This window comes from Aspergillus pseudoviridinutans (genome assembly GCF_018340605.1).
Source record: "Aspergillus pseudoviridinutans IFM 55266 DNA, scaffold_2, whole genome shotgun sequence".
NCBI classification, from domain to species: domain Eukaryota; kingdom Fungi; phylum Ascomycota; class Eurotiomycetes; order Eurotiales; family Aspergillaceae; genus Aspergillus; species Aspergillus pseudoviridinutans.
The window spans coordinates 3,981,257-4,000,055 of NW_025091282.1; the positions used below are offsets into that span (position 1 = coordinate 3,981,257).

The following is an 18,799-nucleotide window of genomic DNA, read 5'->3' on the forward strand; positions in this document are numbered from 1 at the left end:
AAAAAAAAAAAAAAAAAAAAAAAAAAAAAAAAAAAAAAAAAAAAAAAAAAAAAAAAAAAAAAAAAAAAAAGGAGTTAAGTGGCAAAGCCACCAAATCTTGCGGAAGATTCGAAGATCCTGACCACGGTTAGCCATATACATTCAAATACGTTGGAGTGAGTATTTATAATATCATCACTCCTATTCCATCCAGAAGACTCAGAAACAAGCAGATGCCTAGTGCCGAGTAGGGACAGGTGCGTCGTCGTCAACCTTATCCCTCCCAAAGAAGGCACAGCGTGCAAGCCACTCAAGTCCCTCATCATGAAGCCGTTGTTCCCGTGCATTCAGATTACCAGGTTTCTTGTTCGGCAAGTTCAGCTTATGCTCTCGTTTGAGATGTCGGACCAGCTTGCATGGTTCATCGAAAGGAGTCTAAAGTAAAGAGAGTTAAGGTTAGTATTAATCACCAGCAGGTAGAAACTTCACACTGACCTTGCGCTGACACCCAGACCAGCGACAGAACACCTCACCTCTATAGATCACTGGATTCTCCGCATCGATAGCAGGCCACTCATCTGAGTACTGCTGGATCTCTGCATATGGAATGAATCCGTTTGTAGATCCACTTGCACTTGGAAAAGAGCGCTTCAGAGTGCGAGGAGGAGGACGGACATATCCAGGTTTCAGGCTGCATAGCCTGTCCTCGTGTTTGACACGAACGTCCTTCCGTTTAAAGATCTTGCCGCAGTAGCGACAAGTCCTTTCCTCCTCAGACACATTGCCATGATTGTGCTGTTTGTGCATGGTTAGATGAATGGACTTATCAAATCCTTCACCACACTTATCACATAAGTACTTGGCTGGCGCATCTTCGTTCAAGTGCCAGTCCGGGGGGGTGTTGCGGTTATGGGTCGTCTGAATGAGCTGGTTGCGTAAATCCGATAGGTTCTGCTTTATAATGCTGACTATCTGGATATTTTTCACAAACTCAGCTGTATCAAACGGGGCTTCATCAGTATCTATCTCACATCTTAGCAGCTTTATAGCTGCTTGAGCATCTGCTTCTCTGAAGACTCGTGGTACATCGACGAAGAATCTCAATTTTATTTCAATATCACTGTATGGTTTGAAGAGGTCGGCAAATACAAATGGATTTGTAAATATGCCGTCCCATCCATTCACAACCATAGTGACAGAATGGCTGGTTTCCCTGGCCTTATTGAGAATCTCTAACAGTCGAGTAACCATTTGTCCTCGAGGACGGAAATCCTCAGAAGACTGGATGAATGTAAGAAAGATTGGATCCTGAGAGAGCGTCCCATACGTCTTCTCATAAGCTCTTTGGGTGAACTGCAGGCTCTGCAGAAGGAATTCATGCGTCGCTTCAACAGTACGCCCATTGAGATTAGTAGAAGAACGGGCAATGAAGACCACAATTGGTTCCATGTCTTCTATTTCAGAAGAAAGAAACCCGAGAATTAATACGATTTCTTTGAAACGACACGGTAAGTATCTAGTAAAAGAAAGCAAATGTCCTCGAAGAATTGGGGTCTTGAGGAAAGGAAAGGAAAGAAGAGGAGGGGAAACGAAAACAGGCCGACTTGAGAAGTGTGAGCTGCGTGCCCGGGGGCCCGGGGAGGGGTGGGAGGGGTCGGCGTGACTCTTGTTGGCTTCTCGGAGTCCTCAGTACAAGAACACTATTCGGAAACGGCAGTGTATCTCTGAACGTCTACAGTAGTATAGATAGATGATGAATGTACTTATAGCCTGCTTCGATTGCAGGTATGCATTAGGATCATGGAACTGATCTACTCTACGGAACTAGCTGTTGTAATATATGGTTATGTTATCGACGCTATCGAAGCATTAGATTATTCAAATTATGGCTCTGGTCTGTGAGCTTGTTTGCAAAGACGGATTAAGCCAGATTAGAGAATCCTATGTGCTACTGAAACCGTAAGGCATCACTTCGAGTCATCTATATAGTACCCGACTGGGACGGTGTTACATGACGATACAAAGACTACATCCACTGGCTCCATGAGGATGACCGAATTTATTCTATCATTAGTGGATATAGTAATAGTACGACTGCGTTCAGTTCCTTCTTGTATGATGATCGACCGTAGTCCGCATTGTCTACGAATAAGGCTAAACTAATACTAGATCACAACTCCACAGATCCAGCGAGTTGTATCGGCCACAATATAGGATGGTTGCGGTCATCAGACGATGAGCCCTTTGAAGCCTGTCAAAGTCCGGACGGATTCATTTACCCTATGGGTTCAGATGGGAAACTGGAATGGTTTCTTCGAGTTTTGAAGCTGTAAGCACCCTAGTGATCAAATTAGATGGCTCTGTATCTAGAGTTTGATCTTGAAATGATAAATCGATGTAATCAACGCATCCATAATCGCATAGCTTAAGACCGAGGTATTTCTATTTAGCTGTCATCAAGTCTTCCAAAATACAGTTGGACCGTTGCATGATATGTGTACTAGTTCGGATTAAACTGTTATATAAATTATGTGTATTGAACGGACACTCATATTTGCGCTGTTTATAGTTTATATCAAATAATCGACAAAGTTATTATGTTCGATTAAGCTCTTGAAGCTAAGATGCTCTAAAAGAGAAGCGAGGACTAGTCTCCGTTGGTGGATTCGGAGATCTACACTCATCCGCTTCGTGGTGGGTTTGTGATACTATACACTCGCCGCAATGTTGATCTTATTGGACAGCGGCTTCGACAACGGGCACTAAGATATAGTAAGGTACTCAGGTACCATTTCTATATTTCTAGTTCTAAGTCGGATCTGACAGATAGAGATATCGTCATTTCTCCTCATTGCATATTAATGTCACATGAAGACTTGCAGATTACACAATGTATATATCTAGTCTTGGGATAAGTCCGCAATTAGTCGCCCAGTCCACATTCCAATGTTACATATGCATGGCGGCGAAGTACATACCACAGAATAACAAGCTTTTCTGCACGTGGTACATCATGTAAGCACTTTATACTATTGTTCAGATCTAGTGTATCCTATGCCCGACGTCCGAACGGTCCGATTTGAAGCCCTATGGAAAAAGTGATGGAGAAATATGCTTCTTCTATTAATCATATCGAAGTCGTAGCCTGTTTGTAAACCATCTATATCCACTGAGGCAATAAACCTAAATCAAGCCGGATTTGCACTTTACAAACCGCTGAGCGAAGTCCCGCGGTGGATGGAATAGGAGAACAAGGAACAGCTCATGCCTTAGGCATTGATCTCATCTGCGTAGCATAATGTATGTGATGCTAACACTGTATAGATAAGTGATACAGAACACAACTAATAGTACATAACCTGCTCATGATGAGCATGTCATCATCGCATCAGAGCAAAGTTGTTAATCTAGCTAGCGATACTAAAATCTGAGATCCTGCACTTAGAATCCTCGAGATCAAGAGCATCTACTTAACAGACGTCATACAGGCAAGGGTCATCTTGAATCGAGCTGCGTAAACTGGGAATAGGAACCTGAAGAGCAGTGAATGACTTCAGTTGATGTGGCTTCAATTGCAGGCATGAATCCGGTTTCTGGTCTCGTCAAATGACAAGACGTCATGTAGACTGAGCAAAATACCTGTTTGTTTTGGTCTGCTGACACGAGTTCGTGTAACGCGTCTCCGGTGTGAATACCTTAGGTGTCTACGTAGAATAAAACCTCTCCCCCCCCCGCTCCCCGTCTCTGAATTTTTTTCTTCACCACCACCACCACCACCTCCTCCTCCTCCTCCTCCGCATCAAAGTTTCTTTTTTCCACCAAAGCTTTCACTTACGTCAAGGCCTGTTTTTATCATGGCTGTAAGTAACGTTATGGGATCTTCATAATCACTGCTCAATGAATGTAATATAGGAGTGTGATACCTGTGCTGTTCAGAGTTGCCCTGGCGGCAAAGAATGTGCGATGCTGAAGAACCTCCTGAACCTCATTGCTGCGATGAAGGTAAGTCTATCAAAGACAAAACCACATCTTGACATCCTGGGTGATCATCTTCTGTGTGAGCATGGATACTAATAATTTGGTTTATACAGTTGAAGCCGGACGCTAAGAAGGACAAGACCACCAAGCCCCCCGCCACCAACGATAACAGCGCCACGGATACCACCAAGCCTCCTAAGAAGAGGCGTCGTTCAGCGAGTCAAAAAGAGAGATCTCGAAAGTTCTTTGAGAAAAAAATAAATGAGAGAAAAGCTGCTCGAGCAGCTAAAAAAGAGACCACCAACTAGTTTCCTTTTCTTTACTTGATGTAATAAGTGGTTCTCTACTTTTATTGTAATACAACATGATCTTTCGTCAGTGACTTGTCTTCATCTTTCGTAGCTCTATAGGTAGTCACCTGGACGTAAAGATCATACAGAGTAAATACCTTCAGTCGATTGTCATCAAGGAGCGCCCAACTGCACAGTCAGTATGCTAAGCTTTTCCTTAGTGAGATGGCACACACAGTATATTGCACTACTCGAAGCTGGATGGTCACTGTTAAGCTGAGTATTAGGCTCATGGTTTTTACAACGCAGTAGTGTCTACTTTGTTCTTTGCTTTTTCAACAGAAAGATTCTAGTTCTACGAGCCTTTGCAACTGGCATCGCTTCACACATCTTCGGATCACCTAGATTAGGTATCTAATTGAGTGTTGCAGAGTGACAATCTCTCCGTCTGCTGGTTTTCGGTTCGAGAAATAAGGAGTCGGATGGTTATTATCAGGCTGAGGCTCGCGGTTATCAGGGTGATAGTCCGTTCGGTTTGGTCTTCGCTTTTATTGTGAGAGTGATTATAGTTCTTGTGAGCCTTTGCAATTGGCGATTGCTTTATCTACCTTCAGGTTGCTGACCGTTCCTATTCATAGAATCAAGGATGGACTTCCCCCTTTCGGATCGGTACGTCTTTTCTACGGGACATGGACATCTCATTTCGCAAATGGTAATCACTCAGATTCCGCCATGTTGACTTGATCAGCTTCCAATATGGAAGAAAAAACCGAGGAGTCTGTCATCCAGCTAGATTCCATACTACCATTACGGGGACGCAAGTATGAGGTACGCTTCGTTGTTGTACTAGGAAATAAGGGATATAACAGTCATATTCGTCTACACGCGCACACTCATCGCAGAAATTGGGATGTCAACTCTGGCTGGAGGCTACCGAGCCTCCCGCAATTTCCGGGCCGATTAATTTTTCGGGTTTCGGCTCAAGTGCAAATTTCGGGTCCGTGATGATGGATTTCGATGGTTCTTTGCATTTGTGGCTTCCCTCACAACCGCTCTGTCACTCGAGTCCTCAACCTTGATGGTGAAATTCAGTTGCTGCAAAAAGGCATTTTGCAAGCCGTCGCCACTTCTAGTAGGAAACGAATTAGTATCTCGCAGTGACAAAAGAGACACTGGACTTGGGAGACCATTTACTGCAGGCTTTGTGACTCCTGAGTCCACAGCTACGGAGGTGATTGTCACTGGTCAGTCGTAGTGGACATATTCCAGAGCTGGAATGCCTGCTGGTTAATCTCTCAATACCGACAGTCCCATAATCAAGCGCGAGAGCCTTGTGCCATCTCGAAATGCCATGATAAGAAAGACACTGGCTTCTGTAAGGACAAGTTCCTCTCCAGAGTGCTATCAATGTTGATTCAAGTATTCCATCTAAGCACGAATCATTATTTCACCAGGCCTGAATCTCGTTGATGAATGATGGCCGGTTCAGAAGCGAAGTAAAGCTCGTTCCAATTCGACGCCGCAGAGGTGTTGATATCAAGAAGCGTTCTGTTCAGGAGAGGTAATGAGCGAGATGGAAGCAGAGCAGCATCAGAGGGGGTGTAATATACAGTATTATAATCCAAAGCCCGAAGACGCAGAGTTGGCTTCCTGAACTTAAAGGGCGATTCGGGTTCGAGGGTACACGACTATCCGCCATCACTAGGATTATTATCAGCATACATACTTCATAATTCTTCTCTCTCACTTACCTGGGTAAAGAGGACCAAATTTCTTGGTGTCCTCTTGGCTTCTTCATCCAGTTTGTCAGGACAATATGGCTAAGGATGCTCATCTCGTGCACAGAATGGAGACTTGGGTCAATACCGCGAGGAATAGGACAATCTCATCATTCGAAAGACATGCCGGATCATTGACACTCATAGGATGTCACGTGTGGATGTGAGTAATATACAGGTGCACTCCATGTCTGTAAGTAAAACTCACTGTTCTTCAGTATCACTTATATATCAAGTTACTCTCTGCTCACATCGTACCTCGTATGAGATTTACGCACCTCCACATCACTAATACAGAAATAGATATATACTATCTACCCGATCAAAATGATACGCACTATCGTTTCATTTTCTGGTATCAAACGCAGCAATGTCGCAACCGCCACTCACTGTAAAGTTGTATGTCTCGACAAGTTCACGTTTACTGTGTACGTGCTGACTCTGTGTTGACTAGGTGGCGACCGGTATGGCTGTAACGCGCACGATCTCTCCATTACCATCCAATAGTATAAGGTACTGACTTCTTCGACCGAGCAATCGATTAGATCTGCTGCCATACAGTCCGAAGCTACGGAAACTCTCCTTACCCTTACCGGTGCCTTCGCAAACGCTGAACTGGTCCATATATCCCAGGACGGGATAACGCGCAAGCGGAAGTTTGGAGCTTCTTTGATAACGTTTACAAGGCCGCACGATATGACCAATTCTTACCGGGACGCCATTAGATGGGCCATATCAGATAACATCGGCCGGGGCGTCTGTCGACGAATGGGCAGACTACCAGTCTGTGAAATCCCTCCGGTATTCAGAGAAGATCAGAAAATCACCGATCCAGTGAGTTTCTGACTGCTACTTAAACTCGTTCCTAGTCACTGACTAATCCCGTCCCATTTAGACATTCGAATATAACCACTATTCGGTCAGATAAATTCCTGCCAAGAGACGCCTCATAGCTCAGTGGGTAATGAGATGCTCCACCGCATCGTGGATTACCAAGGGGTGAACCACGTGTACCCACCGATACCCACACTCTCACTCCGACACCAAAGCCCTAAGTCTTCCGGACGGTGATTGACAGGAACTTTAAGACGCTCTTAATATCCCTCCTAAAATCAAACACAGCATGTTGATGACTGCCCTGAGGTATAACTGGGTTGTGCTCTCAATAGCATCGTTAGCAAGACTCCGCTAATTAGACGCCAGATACCGAAATCCAACACCAAGAAGATCCAAAAACAACAAGAGGAAAGACGCCAGCGAAGGTGATACATACAGACACACATTTCAACTGATTCTCCTAACCTTCGACTTGGGTATCTATTAGCATGGTATATTCAAAAAGCATGTCGGGAGAGCTGGTGGCTGCCGCATCTGATGTGCGCCATGAGCTAATCTTTTGATGACAAGGCGTAGCTTTTAATAGACCATAGGACCAACCCACCTCTTATCCAACAACGACAGCAGTGTATTACTTTGGTCAATGTCAATTGACCCATGGAGTGCATGTTGCTGGCCAAGATGCTTGATCAGAGAGACGCCTCTTTCGATAGCTGTGATGGCTGGCAATGCGGAAGTTATCGAGTTTCGGCTTTACACAGAACGTGTTTTGCGTCAAACAAAGGGAACTAATGAACATCCGCTTCACGTCAATTCCTACTTTAGCTATGTTGGATTACTCTTCAGATATTGTTATGCTCGTTTCCTGCGCTGGGTCCGGACCTAGACCTTGCCCGTAATGAATCAACTATGTACTCGGACACAGTGTAACGGCGGTCGTTTCCAACCAATCTCCAACCATTGCTGTGGAATGTTGACTCATTTACAATAGGCGCCTTCCATTTTTATATTCACTAATATTTGATTCTCATGACAGTCATAGAGTTGTATTCACTCATTATAAAGAGGTTGAGTATTCACTCCGTCATAAGAGACCGAACCGGCTCAGATCTTGGACGGGTCCAAGCTATTCTCTGAAACCAACCAACCCAGTATCACATCGCTACAGTTCCCTGTTGCTTCTACTTTCCCTTTGGTTACTGCATGCGTTATAGATAAGAAGAATACCATCATGTGTTTGATTCCATCGTTTGTCCCTCCATCTATTTTATCCAACTGCATCGGAGCACATATGGTTAGCGAACTGAACCCCTTCGGGAGCGTTCAATCGCGGACAACAAACGAAAAATTAGTTGCTTCGAGATATGAAAGGTATGTAGATCTCTGGATTCGAATGACTGCATGAGCTGATCACATTCAGCGCCGACTAGGGCCATATGTGGACGACTACCGATCGTTTATAGGATCATAATGGCAGGAGGAGCCTTCAGTTTGCGGAAGTTAATGGCCTCTGAGTCTGGACTTCGGGAATTTCCCCCTCGTCCTGCGCAAAAGGCTCGCAGGACTAGAAACCCTCCTTTCAAAGGGCGAACCAGGAGTCCGAGGAGAAGTCCCATAGTTATACCACCAGACTCAATGACACTGGCTTATGTGCGCACCATTGTTCAAATCCCTTCTGCTCCAAATACATCTCTCATTATTCAGTGTCCTCCTATATCGGTACGTGCAGTCATTGCCCCTCCTGCACATGCATGCGCTGCAAGAGGCCCGCGCACAAGGGTGACTGCCCTGACGAAGACGAAAAGCTCCTCCAACTGGCCGAGCGCGAGGGTTGGCGTCGTTGTCTTCAGTGCCGAAACATGATAGAGCTTGGAACAGGCTGCAAGCACATCACGTAAGTTTCTTAGTTATCTTCATGCAAAATCCGACTCTAACCGTATAACATTCAGCTGTCGGTGCGGTGCGGAGTTTGGCTGCACCTGCGGTACGAAATGGCGCCAGTGTCGATGCGAGCTTTGGGACACGATTGAGAAACTACTCCTTCGCATGGACACATACAGGCTGAACATACTTGGACAATCCAAGTCCATTGGATCACTTCCATATGCAAGTCCAATTCGGAGGACTGGGGTGGAATGCCCTGGAGGTAATACTTTATTACCACAGTGTCTGTGGGAAGTCCATAGACAGACTGTTTAAGACCCGCACATTTCTCAGCACAGCTGGATTTCCGGATTTTTCAACCAGCACCGCTGGCCTTTCGTCTCGACAGATGGTGGAAGGGAAATGGTTCTCCCGCGTTCAATCCAGATATTCGGGATGAAGATCCACCAACGCTTACCGACAATTATATTTTCCTCGGCGCCGCGGTTGAGTTCGGAGTGGTTAACACTGGGACACAGAGTCCCGTAGTTATACCACCAATTCGACCATGAGTCATATGGATCGCTCCTCGTTATGCTCGGTCCATGAAAGCCTTCAATCTAAAGCGACTCATTGCACTGCAGGTAAGCCCCATTACATTGATACTAGATCTCTTCTGATACTGAAATGTGCACTCGCCATCATAGGTATTATAACACTGGGACACAGAGTCCCGTAGCTATACCACCAATTCGGCCACTCGCCAAAACATACACAGGAGAGTGCTCATCTTACAAAACTACCTATTGAACGAATGATCGTTATTGGCGAAAGAAGTAATCGGTGCTGGGATTTTACAGCTCTCAGGGACGCTGCAGTGAGCAACGGTAGTAGAGAAAGGCCGAGACAGCCTCTCTGGAATTCAGAAGGATGCGAAGGAGGTAATTTGATTTGAAGGAATGTTTTATTTCATGTTGTATCCCTGCTGTATTGTCCCTACTACTACTATTCCTAGCTAGAGATGGTCGTCTAGACACCTTTTTGGCTGAGTGGTCTGATATATGACAATTTCATGTGTTGAAAGACTCATACTCACATACTTAACGAAATCAATCTAATGAAGAATTGAAGACAGGTACAATGAAGGGACTGCACAATACGTATAATGCCTATCTACTACTAATATATATGTATCATAGAACGGCATGGTCGCATGAGGTGTCATTTCATCCTTACAGTTACATTTTCCAGAGATGAGGACATTTCCATAGTAGTACCAGCTCTTGTTTTGTGGTGGAGAGAGAATCGTCAGTTAAAACTTTAGCCTCAATAATCCCGCACTTGAGATCATATCATCGCAAATCGCAATCGTTTTTTACCTGAGTTTTCCATAGAATTCTAAGTATCTATCATTTGTTTCGGTATGCAATATCTTCCTACTATAGTACCTCTCCTATACTGGGCGCTCATGTGCTTTTATCCAGTACAGTTGAGAGAACTGTCAAATCTTTTTCGTTGATTATCTGGTGGCAGCCCTCCATGTGCATCGTCATCTGCATCTGCTGTGGGTTGCATTTTTACAGTGGTTCAGTAGCCTCTCTCTGGATGTTGCTGATTTTATTATCATCTCCGGATCACATTCAGTCCATCAGACCATCCGTAAGCTGATGATCTCCTGCCGAAATCTACAAAGACCATACTGACCTTAACTGTTCTACAGACTACAGACTCAATGCCCTGATCAGCGTGACGGAAATCAATTCGCTCTATGATTTTATCAAGCATCAATTCTATTTCTTCGTTTTCGACTTGAGATTTTGATTTCTTCTCATCGTCTCTATTATTACGGACACGTCAATCGCCAACACCTGGGTTGAATATACAGTTTGTCAATCGCATCGCGCCCCTGCCCAAGGGACCATGTCGAACCTGTTCTGTTTGGAAGCTACTTGCACGCGCATATTACGAGTAAACCTGGGACAAATAGCAGCACTACGCCTACGACGTCCTTGTTTACAGGCTTGTACGGTGGTAGTAATGGGTCAGCTTCTGTGAGTATCTCTGATTGAGATATCTGTTTCTTACAATTGTATTGTCGTTGCTGACATGTAAAGAAAAACACCAAGAGAAGAGTACCAATGGCACAAGAATACGCCCACTAGGCACGATCACGGATGTCTCCCATGGAGGCTATAATATAAGGGTGTATCTCGACAACATGAGATCCAAACCGTCCCAGAATTCGCTATTGATCAACGACCATTCTATTCCTTGATGAAATGGTTCCGGCAATGCTACTTGGCAATGTATCATATACCTCGATGATGAAACGATCCGACATATCAATCCTCCAACAGGGTTCTAGGCCGTTGTCCTCTCGCACTTTGCGGCTACGGCGTCTCGAAAGCCAACTGGGACACGATTGGTCAGGCAAAGCTGACAGAACCAGCCGGTTGAATACGCATCGCGAAATACTAATGATGTGAGCACTGAATTCCATCACAGACAAGCCGAAGTGGGACAAGAAGGCGCGTAGTCCATACGATCGACACACTCATACTGACTTGTTCAGATGTTTAATGCTAAAATCACTGCCAAGTGGAGCTAAGGAATCCAGGATATAGGGGAAGATATCAACGAGCATATGCTAGACTGGATCATTGAAGAAGTGCAGTGGAAAGCCACCATCTTCCCAGATGCAAAGCACATTGTCGCATACGACGTAAGTGTGGTTAATTCAGACGTTGCCATATCGGAATAAATACGATAGGTTCTCGTCTCCATCCAGACCTCCATAATCAACACCATGCCTACCGAAACTCTGTAACACTTCCTTTCCCAAGGTCCATCTCCTCACTTCAGCCTGCCCTTGCTCGCAGACGACCAGACAGCTGGCTCCAAGTCACCAGGGGCTGTTTCTTCTCGGACAATCCATGTCTCAAATGCAGATTGGTTGAATCTTCCTTCGGAGCGGAAAGATGACGAGATCACTGCCTTCTTCCCTCAAGTTTTCAGAGAGATCTGTGAAGAGACGGATACCCTCCAAACTGCATCCTTCCCACAATCCAACCTCTCAAACCGACATCCTCAAAATGGCCAACGCAGAGAAAGAACGCCAGAAGATCCTGACCACCCTCTCGCACATCTTCTGATCCAATACCGGCGTCTCCACAGGCATCACCCACAAGCCCTACGGCGTTGACTGGATCAATCTCGAAAGAAACATGTACCGCCTGTGCGTTCCTCAAGGCAAGGTCCGCGACGGCGACAAGGTCCAGAGAGGCCGTCCGTCCACTAGAGGAGATCCCCGAGGAGCAATGACGCCCATTCAACTTTGTCCCCCTTTCCACGATGAATGCCATCCGCCTCTGCCGTAATCGCTGTGGCTACTATGACGATGCCACGGACCCGTTGTTCTTTCTCCTACCCAGTGACCCGAACCTTTTATCCGCTCCCGAAGTTAAAGGGCGATTCGGGTTCGAGGGTATAGGACTCTCTGCCATCACTAGGACTGGATCAGCATGCATACCCAATAATTCTTCTCTCTCACTTACTTGGGTAAAGAAGACCAGATTTCTGGTTGTTCTCCTGGCTTCTTCATCCAGCTTGTCAGGACAAGTTGGCTAAGGATGCTCATCTCATGCGCGGAGGCATCTCTCCCAGTTCATGGTCTTTGCCATGTTGAATGGCCATTCGAACCAGATATGACCGTAAGGGGACTCCAGGTGAATGTTTGTAGGGGAGTTATTCGGCAACTTCATATCGGTGCGATCAGGTAAGGTACCCTTCGATATCAACTTGACATAATACCACTCAACTGTCAGTCTATGCTTAATGTATTTAAAACTTTTGAGATATGACCAGAAAAAGAGGACATACCATATGCGTGTTCTCTGGTCTCGGGCGACATGACGAGGGTATCGAGAGGGAATCATTTACCCTTATATGGGGAATTGACCGGAAGACGAAGTGTTTGAATCTGACTGCCGTTGGGAGGTTGTTGGCTAGTATCGAAAGGGAACCAGTGCCCTTGACTGGGAATTGTTAGAAGAGAGAAGAGATGTAAGGTAGAGAAGAGGAAAAGAGTATCTAATTACCCTTGGTATGTTGTTGACTAGTGAAATAATTCAGACTAACATAATTATACAGAGAAAAACCTCAGGTAAATGTTCCTTCGAGTGTGTTGATCTTGATCAGTGTCCCTGGCAAGAAGTACGTGCTATTAAGTTATAGCTCTGACATTACATGGTAACTTCAGCCAAAATGATCCTAAGGGAAACAAAAAAAAAAAAAAAAAAAAAAAAAAAAAAAAAAAAAAAAAAAGAGAGGGAAAAGAGAGAAAAGAGAGAAAAGAAAAATGATCGACAAGGCAGGGATTCGAACCCTGGTTCGCGAACGAATTTGGTCACTGGCGGTACAACCCCAGTAATGGCTTACTGTAGTTGTACCACCATTTCGAGCCAAACGCCTTAACCTCTCGGCCACCTTGCCTATTTTGGATAGGTATCGAAGAAGGAAGTTTATGAGGAGCGCTAGCCAGGCCGAGTGAGTATGCCTACTATCTCATTCGACGAATCGGCAAGGATCGCTGCTACCCCAGTCATCAGACCATGTTTGTTACCGCGACCATGCATGTGAATGAATACATTATCGAGCGGTACCGTGCGCTAGGCTACACAGACACCAATATTGCAGCTCTGACATCGGCGCAGATGGCTCTTCGCTTTCAGGTGCGCAGTAAATTCAGCGCATCTGCATTTCCATGGATCCAGGAGTCGATTGAGGAGACGCGTGATTGGGAGTTGTATTCCATCTATCAGGTCTGGCAATGGGGGAAATGGCATATTAACCGTGCTCTGCTGCTCGGGGATGCCACACACGCAGTAAGTATAAGTAGCATCTTTTCATGGTCAGGATAGCACTGCTAAATAATCGAAGCACCTCCAGAATCAAGCTTGGCTTAATGCATTCTCCCACACAAACCGATTTAGCTTCAGCATCATAAACCCATACATCCACCAATACAATGCAGAATCCAAGCATCCCACCGCTCTTGCCTTTGGTGCTTGCCGTGGTCTTGAAAATGTGGTCAGACGATCTGTCATGGGGCTCGGCTAGCCTAGAGAGGTAGTGGTATAATGCAGATTCTAGGCTTCATCATTGTGACCTTTTTGGCATTGTGGATAGTAGGTTCCTAGACCCTACCTTCTTACACGATCACTGGCTGTGAGCCAGGCGACGTCAACGCAAAATCAGCTTAATCATACTAATTAGTGATAAACAGCTCCCAGCAGCTCCGAGTCTGACAGCAATGAGGAGATGGAGTCCACCAGCTCCAGCAGTGAGAGCGAAAGCGAGGAGGAGAAGCCTACCAAGAAGGAGGTGAATCTTCTTCTTCTGAGTCCGAGTCGGAGTCTGACAGCGATGATGGAGATGGACGACGCTTCCAGCGGCGAGAGTGAAAGTGAGAGCGAGGATGAGAAGCCTGGAGGGACACCAGGAAGGAGTCTAAGAAGGTTGAATTCAACCTCTTCCGATTCTGAGTCCGAGTCCGGGACCGAGTCGGAGTCTGAAGATGAGAAGGTCGTCAAGAAGGAAGTTAAGGCCAAGGCTGACACTTCCGAATCCTCTGAGTCCGCCTCCTCTGAGTCCGAGTCCGAGTCCGAGTCCAACTCTGAGGGCAAGGATGAGACGCCTGTTAAGGCTAAGAAGGCTGAGAAGGCTGAGAAGGTATGTACCTATGCCTTGCAGTGTTTATAATTGTGACTGACTGTCTCAGGAATCTTCCGAGGAAACTGAGGATTCTGATGAGTCCGAAGACTCTGAGAGCTCTACTCCGACTCTTCCGAGTCCGAGTCTGAGTCTGAGAAGCCCTCCAAGAAGCGCAAGGCTATGCCTCTCAGTTGCGCACTGGAAAGCAAACAAACACGAGTGATCGAGCTTCCACCCGACGCGTATGGTGCCGATATTGAACAGCACTGTTGCAAATCGATGACGCCACTGAACTATGTCACTGGTCTGGGAAAGCTAGAATTGATCAAACTACTTGTTGACAAAGGTGCGAGCATACACGTGGGGGAACAAATTGGTCCCAGACCACGTCGTCCGTTGAGTGTCGCCTCCGCGCTCGTTGTGCGAACCTGTACGTTTCGATCGCTTCCATGTTCTATTAACAAGCTAACATTGGAGCTGACTAGGTAGCTCCGGAATGGCGGGCAAAGCCCTTGTTTGATTTATCTCATCAAGACATCGTTTCTACGGCGAGGTATGCATCCAGAGCTCCTAGTCTAGACAGAGTCCTGGTAAAAGCAGGTACGGCCTCTTCAATACCGATATCCAGAGCAAAAGACTGAGTAAGCCCTGAATACCTGTGCTTGGATGGACCGCGGCAATACATGGTTCTTACCATCTCAGTAAGAATGGGCCCTGGGATTTCTGTGACGACCTATGCATTACTATTAAGCACTTGTTGAGCCTTGTAGCTGTGGTTAAGCTAGCGGCGTTTTGCTATCATAAATAATGGTCCTACTCGGAAGAGCATTCCCGCTTACACCACATTAAAGAATATCCTCTATATTGCTGGCCTGGTAATACGAGTATGTATAGCATGTCTACTATGTGTGTTTTTTCTCGAGAGAAACCCTCCGCCGCCGTCCTCCGGTTCGAAAATTCATTTCTTCCTCATACTATCGCTACATGTCTTCATCGGAGCACCACTTCCACTCTACAAACTACCTTCTTGCAAAAATCTACATCATATCACTCAATAAAGCCTTACAAATTCAAGTCTACAATCATGACCTGCAATACATGCCAAATCACAACGGTGCCCCGACGGCAAGGTGGTTTACTACCAAAACCTGCTTCATCTGGATACTTTCCTCAGGGTGAGCCTATCAATGCCAAAGTTATATCTTGATGCACTTTGAGACCCTGATTTTTATCATGCATTGACATCTTCGGTGATCGTCGTTTGTGGGAGTGCGGATACTAATGTTGTGCTTTATTCAGCTCAGACTTGCCTACAACACCACCGACACCACTGAGAAGAAGTATCAGCAATCTGAAAACAGAAAGCCTGAAGGCCAAGATGGACAAGGGAAAAGCTACAAAGGCAGTAAAGATGGAGAAAGCTTGATCTATTCATGGTTGTTTGTATTTGCCAACCACTTCACATCGTATTTTGATATTGAAACCACACTAATATTGTATGTCAAGGATATAGTCACCTTATTTCATTCCATGTGTATGGAACAACCTCTATTGTGATCCCCTCATCATACCCATATCCTCATCGAAGGGTCTACGGAGGTATAGGTGGACGCCGCCGAAGCCAGACTACTAAAGCTATACCACGAGATCAAAACGATAGCACAACTGCATCTATCCCTATCCATCCCAAAGCCACCAAAAGAACGAGGAAGACTTGTCGGTTCTCTGAAGGCGCGGGAGGAGACATGGGAATAATGTGATCAACGACAACCTCAATTTGTCCAACATTCCGTGGTATACTTGATTTTGACCCAGGTTTGGGCTGGACAGCAGCAATGCAGCACAAAATCATTAAAGCCCTCCTCGTTCTCGTGKATAGCTTCGCGAATATCGAACAGTCTCATGTCGTCAAGCATGATGTAACGAACAAGAAGAAGAAGAGACGTATGTTAGTGCGTTGTACCATGTTCGTTTAAAAGCCTTTCTACTAACATTGTGAAGACCTCACAATATGCTCAATTCCTGTAGGGACGTCATACGGAGCTAAGCCATATTACATACGCTGTGACTGTGGACAGAGTATCCTCATACCAACCCCCTTATGCTCATGCCTGGGAATCCGAACTATATTTCCTGAACTGCTGCACTTCAATTTTTCATCAGTGCAATCAAGACGACCGGCATCTGATTTTATATCAATGAGACTGGCACCACCCGTGGTCTTCCACCCCTTCAGGAAATCGAAAGCCCATATGATATAAACACCTGCAGGACGCCCCATGATATCACGATATCAGCCGCAGTTTGCGTCCGGTTCCAATAAGATGTTATTCCTGTCAGGACCATCATCTCGTATGACAATGATGGCAGTCTCTTTCTTCGTTGAACTGTTATCATGACGTCCGGTAATAGAGGCGTGCCTATGATGCGGGTGTGGTCCTTTCGGATCAATGGAATATATCGCCAAGTATTTTCCATACATACAAACAGTCCGTAAAAATGTAACCGGCAGATTGGTTTGTCGAGCTTCGGAGATTTGCTATTCAGGACAGAATCGACTGCGGAGTATCCAACCGATTGAAGGAGACATGGCACAAAGGAAATGGATCGTATTTGATCATCTCATCTCAAGCTTGGATGGGTTTTCTTATGTGTATTTATGCTCCATTTTGGCCAGTAATATCATCGAGTGGACAAAAAGAGCGCTCAAAATCAAGACCATCCATACCCACTCCGAAAAAGGACAGAAATCAGACGCACAAATACTATCTCAGGGCTGCATAAAATCCACAAGGTTACAAATTCGGATGAGAAGCAAGGTTATCACGCTGCTAGAGAGATTCGAGCCCACAGAACACAACAATAGCACGAGCATCGTGTTGATAAGAAAGGATGACTAGAAGCGAGGCGCGAAGTGATTCTCAGCATCGATAGCTCTGTCGACCGCAGCAATTAGTCATTCGACAGATAGTTTTGTAAGATGAGCCCTTCTCCCGTGCATGCTTTGGCGAGCGCAGGTTTCAGTGTAAGAAGAGAGGCAGCGTTTACACATCGTGGCTTGTTAGCAGTGCAATGAGTCGTTTTCAATTGGAGGCTTTCATACACATAGCGTAACAACTATCCATACGATTTGTGGCCTTAATTATATCCCCGAGGTGAAGAGAGTCGCAGCTGTCGAAATCGAATCCATACATTTGGATCATAACACCCTTCCAGTAGAACCCGCCTTCTAGTGTTGGAATCAAAGATTATCAAGCCTCGGTGGCAGCTAGCAGGGTCAGGGAACGTCCCGCAAGCTAGGGAGATGACCAGTGTACGCCGTAATCCATCCGAATTCGAACACGTCCTATCACAAGAGAGTACCGATACTAGCAGGCGTGGAGGCAGAGGCAGAAGAGGCAGAGGTCAGCMTAACACACAGGAAGATCGTCAGCAACGTCAGCAAATAGCTTCAAATCAGGCCCCTGGCGCAGAGAATCAGCAGAATCAGGCACCTTACATACCTCAGCCGGCGCGGCAGATTCCGAGAGGGCCAGGATGCTGGGATCCCTCAGGAGATGTCGGGCGTACTTGAATTTTGAAAAATGCGATCTGATTGGCTGAGAAATGTACGTTCTAACGTATTCGATTAGCAATTTGAATGATAGGAATGCCCACGAGCGATTTTTGTATGGTAAATCAGTATGAATTCAAAGTTCGAAGTTCCTGCCTTATGATAAAAAATTACCTATTTAGGTATAGAAGTGTGGCGTTATCCAGTCCCTAGCTATAAGCAACAAAATCTCCTTACGCTTAATAGGAAGGATACGGCCTCTTACGCACAATTTGAAGAGCTTCATCCCAATTGCATGCCTCAATAAGGAGGTTATATCCACTGCGGACATGGGACGTTTGGCGGATAACAGCACCAGCCTGGTTAATGACACCATCACATCGGCCACACTTGTGCCAGCCTACCTTCGCTCCACCTGGCTCCCAGTTCACAGAACGTGTGCGCGTCAAGCGATTCAACGATGATTCCGTACTGTGAGTTTATATTACAAGCCAATCCCCTGCTGTCGTCTACAGGGGAGGCGGTGTATTGGATCGAGTCTTTTGCTAACATACATGAGCAGCAGGTTGCGGAACTAAAAACCGCACAAGAGCGACAGAAGTTCGCGATCGATGCTAAGTATCGAGCATTCTCTAAGTCGATCGCACAAGTCATGTCTGAAGTAACTGAGCATCGGGACCTTATCTTTGTGAATGAGCGGTGGCATCTCGACACGGGCCGGAAACTCGAAGAGGCTCTTAACTCCAGCTTTGCTAAGCATGTGCATCCTGATGATTTGAGATAATCGCAGCTCGCTTTCCGTTTACATT

General features: G+C 45.7%; 4 protein-coding genes and 1 non-coding gene across 5 annotated transcripts; 2 read left to right on the forward strand and 3 right to left on the reverse strand.

The window, feature by feature from the left end:
• Positions 1-216: 216 nt before the first annotated feature.
• Asppvi_003443 (uncharacterized protein) lies at positions 217-1,428 on the reverse strand (the record flags this gene model as incomplete). The annotated part of the gene is made up of 2 exons (XM_043299408.1): positions 217-414; positions 475-1,428. 2 exons carry the CDS (start codon positions 1,426-1,428, stop codon positions 217-219), a joined length of 1,152 nt encoding a protein of 383 aa, XP_043155343.1.
• A 2,514-nt stretch (positions 1,429-3,942) lies between these two features.
• Asppvi_003444 (uncharacterized protein) lies at positions 3,943-4,265 on the forward strand (the record flags this gene model as incomplete). Its single annotated transcript, XM_043299409.1, has 2 exons — positions 3,943-3,981; positions 4,071-4,265. The coding sequence occupies 2 exons, from the start codon at positions 3,943-3,945 to the stop codon at positions 4,263-4,265; spliced, it is 234 nt and encodes a 77-aa protein (XP_043155344.1).
• Positions 4,266-12,363: 8,098 nt separating this feature from the next.
• Positions 12,364-12,635, reverse strand: Asppvi_003445 (uncharacterized protein; the record flags this gene model as incomplete). Its single annotated transcript, XM_043299410.1, has 2 exons — positions 12,364-12,542; positions 12,605-12,635. The coding sequence occupies 2 exons, from the start codon at positions 12,633-12,635 to the stop codon at positions 12,364-12,366; spliced, it is 210 nt and encodes a 69-aa protein (XP_043155345.1).
• Positions 12,636-13,087: 452 nt separating this feature from the next.
• On the reverse strand, positions 13,088-13,216 carry Asppvi_003446. The gene has a single exon. It is a non-coding gene; the product is annotated as a tRNA-Ser (tRNA).
• Positions 13,217-13,353: 137 nt separating this feature from the next.
• Positions 13,354-14,957, forward strand: Asppvi_003447 (uncharacterized protein; the record flags this gene model as incomplete). Its single annotated transcript, XM_043299411.1, has 5 exons — positions 13,354-13,608; positions 13,664-13,787; positions 14,010-14,455; positions 14,555-14,867; positions 14,923-14,957. The coding sequence occupies 5 exons, from the start codon at positions 13,354-13,356 to the stop codon at positions 14,955-14,957; spliced, it is 1,173 nt and encodes a 390-aa protein (XP_043155346.1).
• Between the last annotated feature and the right edge of the window lie 3,842 nt (positions 14,958-18,799).